Source organism: Gadus morhua, chromosome 4, assembly GCF_902167405.1.
Source record: "Gadus morhua chromosome 4, gadMor3.0, whole genome shotgun sequence".
Lineage (NCBI taxonomy): Eukaryota > Metazoa > Chordata > Actinopteri > Gadiformes > Gadidae > Gadus > Gadus morhua.
This window is the reverse complement of record NC_044051.1, coordinates 6,527,655-6,534,210: the sequence shown is the minus strand read 5'-3', so window position 1 is coordinate 6,534,210 and position 6,556 is coordinate 6,527,655. Positions and strand designations below refer to the sequence as shown.

Below are 6,556 nucleotides of genomic sequence, written 5' to 3'. Positions count from 1 at the left end.
GAATATAAGCAAGCGATATCGAAGTAGGTCAAAGCATTTCCTTTATTATCAGGTATACGAAAAACATGACCGCCTCCGCCGACGGGAAGCAAAGCGAAGATTTGATTTACAGATTCCAGTGTGTCAGACCCCCTGTGGGTCAGGCTTAGCAGCCGACCGACCATAAATACAAAACAGTTTGGTTGGAAAACAAAACAGGTATAATAAAAGTGAAAAACACACACGCACACACAACCCCCCCCCCCACCCCCGCCTTACAGACTTACTCAAAAGTGGTTTCTATTTTGCAGTGCCGAAAGTGATTATAGAGTTTAGACCAACTGTGATTGTAAATATATAAATATCGATTTAAAAATTAGTTTGCTGTGTCTGTAAAAAATGTGATTAGAAGAACATACCAGAAATACCTCCCCCTCCCCCCCCTCCCCCAAAGAGCATCGGAAAAAAATAGTGTTCTGTGACGACTATTTACAGTGATCATTCTCGTGTTTCAAAATAAAATGCACAAATATATAAAGTGATTGTTTTTTCTCAAATATTCATTGACCTTTAAAACAGGAACCTACTGATGAATATTTTTGTCAGTATTAGTTATATATGTAGGAATTAACACACACGTAAAGTGGCATACCAACAAACAAATATACACATTGAACATGAGAAAGTCATGATTATCAGTCCAAGTCATTCAAAATAAAGTCCAACGGCCCTTCTAGAAATAGACTATGCTATGTTTCCACGGTTTACCTCGTTTCTTTCAATTCTGTCCACAAATTAGGCAGCGAAGCCATCGTTGTCTGTGTTAACCACAGACCAAAGGTTGAGGGTCAAAGTTTGCCAGGATGACTTGGATTATCCTGAGGTTCTACTGATAAATTATTCTGATATCAGAAATCTTCAGGCACATGGTATTACTGATCGATCAAACTACATGGGGACGACACCAATCATTTTTTTTGCGAGTTAATGCAATGATGTCATATTAATCATATTGAAAGTGGGGATAAAACACATCCGACCACAGAGAGCGCTCCTGCTAAAGCGTCGTCATTTATTTAAAAAACCTCACTCCGAATCCCACAAAGAAATGTTTCAGACCTTTTCATTTAAAGGTGACGTATACTACCACCAGGTGTGAGCATGATTAGACATTACTAGCCGTTTTGATATCACAAGCGGGCGTGTCACCTTTAAAAAAAGATGTTTACCTCAACGGCCAACGAACTGCCTACTGTTTGGTGTTGCGTAAAAACTATCTGTACTTCAAAGCTTCATTTGTGAGAAACGTTGAGTAGAACACCCGGTAGACGGGTGAGGCACTAGGGGTGATGGGTCCATGGGGGGATGTTAGGGGCGGGTTCTGGGCTAGCAGGACCGTCCTCTGGTGTAAGGAGGGGGGGGGGGGGGGGTTACTGCTGGATGACTGCCGCCGTCGTAAAGACTGTGTGTGGTTTATGACACCCTGACCCTCAGAACCCTTAGTGGGCGGCCGAGGGGAGTGTGTGCTGTGTGTTTTAGGGAGGCACTGGGAGGTTTGGAACCTCCCTCTCCTCCTCCTCCTCCTCCTCCTCCTCCTCCTCCTTTCATTGAGTCCTTTCTCTCTTCTCCTCCTCCTCCTCCTCCTCCTCCTCCTCCTCCTCCTCCCTACAGGTGAGTGTTCTCCTCCTCCTCCTGCTCCTCCTCCTCCCTGGAGGTGAGTGTCCTCCTCCTCATGCTCCTCCTCCTCCTCCTCCCTACAGGTGAGTGTCTTCCTCATCCAGGAGCACCTCCTTGTTCATGGACTCCATGGGAACTATCCAGCTATCGTTGAACTCGTTGCACGGCGGCGCCTTCTTCTCCTGCATCTCCGGCTGCACCTCCATCACCTCCAGCGTGGGGTTGTCGTGGTAACCGTTCTCCACCGTGTGCAGCTCCTCCGTCAGGTGTTGCTGCCGGGGGCGGAGCAGTGTCAAATCAGTGCTTCAGAGATTCTAAATAACTTTTGTAAATTATTTTAGAATTCATTCAGAAATGCTCAATTTTACAATTCTCAAATTTAGATTTATTTTATTTTGCAATTCTTGAATTTATATATTTATATTTTTGAATTTCAGAATCATACGTATTCATATGCCTTTGCTAATTTGACGGTGGAACACAGACCTGGGATAGTGTCGTTCCCCAACCCTAACCCTTACTCTAACTCTACCCCTCGCGGCCTAACCCTTACCCTAACCCTTACCCTAACCCTTACCCTAACTCTACCCATCACGGCATGACCCTAACCTCCTCCGAGGTGAAGACCCTGGAGGAGGAGGGGGAGGGGCCTGGCTGGTGGGCGTGGCTCACCTGGTTCTCGTGGTAGGGCTTGCGGTGGTGCGTGGCGTAGATGCCAAGGCCGATGATCATGGCCAGCAGCGCCCCGCACGACGCCAGGATGGCGATCAGCGTTGTCTTGTCGCCCGGCTTGGTAGGGTGTATCTCCAGCTTCGAGAGACAAGAGGAAACGTGAGACTGGGCTGTGGAGGGCCTGGCATACGGCAGCACCATCGTAAGTCTGGGGAAACGTCATCACCCCTTACGCCTGGGTCGGAAGAACTAGGGCTGAACGCATAATCAAATTCAAACATCCCGAATTAATGGAACACATATCGCAAAGGGTACGATTAAACAAATCGATTTGTTATTGTTACTGACTGGAAATCAATAAGATTCGTATTTATTTTTCTCATACAATTCAATAGTTAAATAAAGATGTTAGAATATCAATTCATGCATTAATTCATCTCAACAGAGGCCTGGCCTAAAGGAAAAGGCAGCTTATACTGCTTCCAATGTTGTGTTGGTCCTACTATAGATTGATTTGTTGCTTTTTGAGTGAATTATACAGAACATAAGGAACCTTAAAAAATAAAAATTGCATGCACAAAATTTGTTGGAATAATTGCAATTCGATTATTTCCCCAAATCTTTCATCCCCAGTCGTAATGTGTTTGTACGTTTTGCTCAATTACGTAACTCGTGAGCGAATAGACAATCAGCAGGCCCTAATTAGAGCCAGAACGTCGGTATTTGCAACACATCTGTCACTAATTTGCATAATTTGCATAAAAAAAAACCAATACGTATATGTTTACTTAAGATCTCGTTTCTAAAACGTAGTTCTCACCTTGATTTTGTCCCAAACTTTATTGGCCGACGGGGCAGCCACTGTTGAAGAATAACAATCAATACAAATGATTAAATCCACATTTGAAACCTGACATTTCAGGTGTTCATAAATAACACACAAACACACGCACCCACGCACACGCATGCTCGCACACAGGAAGTGCCGAGGTACCTGCGGCGCAGATGTCGACGGCCTCCTCAATTTTCATGTTTTCACCGTGCCCGCTCCAAGTCACGGTACAGTTCCCGTGGGTCATAGGGCCCATCAGCTTCAGACAGGCGGCCACATTGATCTCGTCGTCGATCTACCCAAGGAGACACAACCACTGAGTCACACACGCATCCCATCTCAGCCAATCACAGCCCGTCACGAGGCGCTACGACTAGCGCCACCAGGTGGATATGTATATTTTTTGAAGTCCCATAGCTCAGGTCATTTAGCAACGTGGCAATCTGCCTAGCCCTGCTGGTCTCTCCTTGGACGGGACACCAGAGGGTGCTGGTAGAGGGGTTGGCCAGTAGGGGGGCGCACATCCCTTTGGCCTCTGTGGGTCTCCCCCCCCCCCCCCGGGACAGAGACCAGAGTCTGTCCTTTGGAAGGTCTCCGTCTTTCGGATGAGACGTTAAACCGAGGTCCTGACCCCCTGGGGTAGAGCACTAGAGCAGGTGAGGTGAGGGTGAGGTGAGTGTGAGGTTAGGGTGAGGTTAGGGTGAGTCGAGGGTGAGGTGAGTGTGAGGTTAGGGTGAGGTTGGGGTGAGGTTAGGGGGAGGGTGAGGTGAGGGTGAGAGTGAGAGTGAGGTTAGGTGAGGGTGAGGTGAGGGTGAGGTTAGGGTGAGGTGAGGGTGAGGTTTGGGTGAGGTGAGGGTGAGGTGAGGTGAGTGTGAGGTGCGGTTGGGGTGAGGTTAGGTTGAGGGTGAGGTGAGGGTGAGGTGAGGGTGAGGTTGGGGTGAGGTTAGGGGGAGGGTGAGGTGAGGGTGAGAGTGAGAGTGAGGTGAGGTGAGGGTGAGGTGAGGGTGAGGTGAGGGTGAGGTGAGTGTGAGGTTAGGGTGAGGTTGGGGTGACGTTAGGGTGAGGGTGAGGTTAGGGTGAGGTGAGGGTGAGGGTGAGGTTAGGGTGAGGTTAGGGTGAGGTGAGGGTGAGGGTGAGGTTAGGGTGAGGTTAGGTGAGGGTGAGGTGAGGGTGAGGTGAGGGTGAGGTGAGGGTGAGGGTGAGGTGAGGGTGAGGTGAGGGTGAGGTGAGGGTGAGGTTAGGGTGAGGGGAGGGTGAGCGTGAGGGGAGGGTGAGGTAAGGATGAGGGTGAGGTTAGGGTGAGGGTGGGGTGAGGGTGAGGTTAGGGTGAGGTTGGGGTGAGGGTGAGGTTAGGGTGAGGGGAGGGTGAGGTGAGAGAGAGAGTGAGGTGAGAGAGAGAGAGAGAGAGAGAGAGAGAGAGAGAGAGAGAGAGAGAGAGAGAGAGAGAGAGAGAGAGAGATACAGAGGCATCAAGAGACACAGAAAGACAGAGACAGCGAGAGAGACAGAGGTGTGCGTGGGAAAGAGGAAAATGAGTAAAAGGCAGAGGGTGTTTCCACTAAGAAGCTCTTTCCTCCACAGAGACTACAACCTCCTCTCTTTTGGTTTTATCGTGTGCGTCCCAGCTTCCTGCCTCGCTGCTGGAAGCTGGAGGCAGCCTCGCCGGGCAGATTACATCGTTTCCTCATTCTGACGCCTGAGAACCCCTCTCCCTCCCAGGACCCCGGATCAACAGCCCAATATTTAGGGGACTTTCCATTCACTGGATCTATTTTATGACTCTAGTGTTTGTGGGATCCATATGAATTAGGGCCACATGTGGAATTCTTTTTTGTTCTGAGTTTAAAGTCTGAATTCTGAGATTAAAGTCTGAATTCTGACTTTAATCTCAGAATTATGGGTAGGCTACCTGTAAGGAACCAAGGTTTCAGTGAGAGTCAACTTTAATATCAAAATTCTAACTTTAAACTCAGAATTCTGAGATTAAAGTCAGAATTCAATTTTTTATCTCAGAATTCTGCCTTTCATTGCAGAATTCTCATTTAAAAGTAAGAAATGTAACTTTGATCTCAGAATTCTGACTTCAAACTCATAGTTTAAAGTCAGAATTAAAAACATTATCCCATGTGGGACTAATCCTTTTCTGCACATATAGTTTCATATACAATTTTAGAAAATCTTACCTTTTCACTCGATTGTAACTGTTGAGGGAAGGTGGAAATCACAGAGTTTAGTCCCATAAGGGCAGAACCAATAAACAGTGAAACACAACAATTCTTTGTTTTGGTGTCCGTTTTAGTGAATAGGTTGTGATCTGGATTCCCGTGTTTGGGATGTGAGGAACAGGAGAGGCCGGGAATTCTGTCTTTAATCTCAGAATTTTTAAAATTAGAATTTTGAGATTAGAATTCTTACTTTTCAGAATTCTGACTTTAATCTCAGAATTCTCCTTTTAAAGTAAGAATCCTAACTTAGTTTAAAGTCAGAATTTAAAAATGTTTCCCATGTGGGCCTAATCCTTTTTCGTACATATGGTTTCATCTTCAATTTAAGAAAATCTTACCTCGTACTTTCCACGCTTTAGGAACTGTTGAGGGAAGGTGGAAATCAAAGAGTTTAGTCCCATCAGAGCAGAACAACCATACAGTGAAACACAACAATGCTTTGTTGTGGTGTCCGTTTTACTGAAAAGGTTTCGAACTGGAGTCCCGTATTTGGGATGTGAGGAACAGGAGTGGCCCGGAATTCTGACTGTAATCTCAGAATTCTGAGATTAAAGTTAGAATTTTGAGATTAAAATTAGAATTCTTATTTTTCAGAATTCTGATTTTAATCTCTGAATTCTCACTTTAAAGTATCCTAACTTTAATCTCAGAATTCTGAACTTTTTCCCCATGTGGCCCTAATCCTTTTCCGTACATATGGTTTCATATTAAAGTTAAGAAAATCTTACCTCGGAATTTCCACTTGTTTGAAACTGTTGAGGGAGGTGGAAATCACAGAGTTTAGTCCCATCAGAGCAGAACAACCATACACAGCAATGCTTTGTTTTAGTGTCCGTCTTACTGAAAAGGTTGTGATCTGGAGTCCCGTATTTGGGATGTGAGGAACAGGAGTGGCCGGGAATTCTGACTTTAATCTCAGAATTCTGAGATTTAAATTTGAATTCAGATTTTTCAGAATTCAATTCTTTTAAAGTAAGAATCCTAATTTTAATCTCAGAATTCTGACTTCAAACTCAGAGTTTAAAGTCAGAATTTAACTTTTTTTCCCATGTGGGCCCAATCCTTTTCTGTACATATGGTTTCATATTCAATTTAAGAAAATGTTACCTTGTACTTTTCACTCATTTGGGACTGTTGAGGGAAGGTGGAAATCACAGAGTTTAGTCCCATC

General features: G+C 45.4%; 1 protein-coding gene across 1 annotated transcript in view; it reads right to left on the bottom strand.

Annotated features, from left to right (window-relative positions):
- Positions 1 to 24: 24 nt before the first annotated feature.
- Positions 25 to 6,556, bottom strand: part of podxl (podocalyxin-like) — a 15,727-nt gene continuing 9,195 nt past the window's right edge. The window contains exons 5-12 of the mRNA XM_030355306.1: positions 6,493 to 6,516; positions 6,114 to 6,137; positions 5,724 to 5,747; positions 5,344 to 5,361; positions 3,323 to 3,455; positions 3,149 to 3,189; positions 2,329 to 2,466; positions 25 to 1,928 (exon numbers count right to left, since the gene is read on the bottom strand). Coding sequence (XP_030211166.1) covers positions 1,734 to 1,928; positions 2,329 to 2,466; positions 3,149 to 3,189; positions 3,323 to 3,455; positions 5,344 to 5,361; positions 5,724 to 5,747; positions 6,114 to 6,137; positions 6,493 to 6,516 — 597 coding nt within the window. The 3' untranslated portion in view covers positions 25 to 1,733. The remainder of the gene's footprint in view (positions 1,929 to 2,328; positions 2,467 to 3,148; positions 3,190 to 3,322; positions 3,456 to 5,343; positions 5,362 to 5,723; positions 5,748 to 6,113; positions 6,138 to 6,492; positions 6,517 to 6,556) is intronic.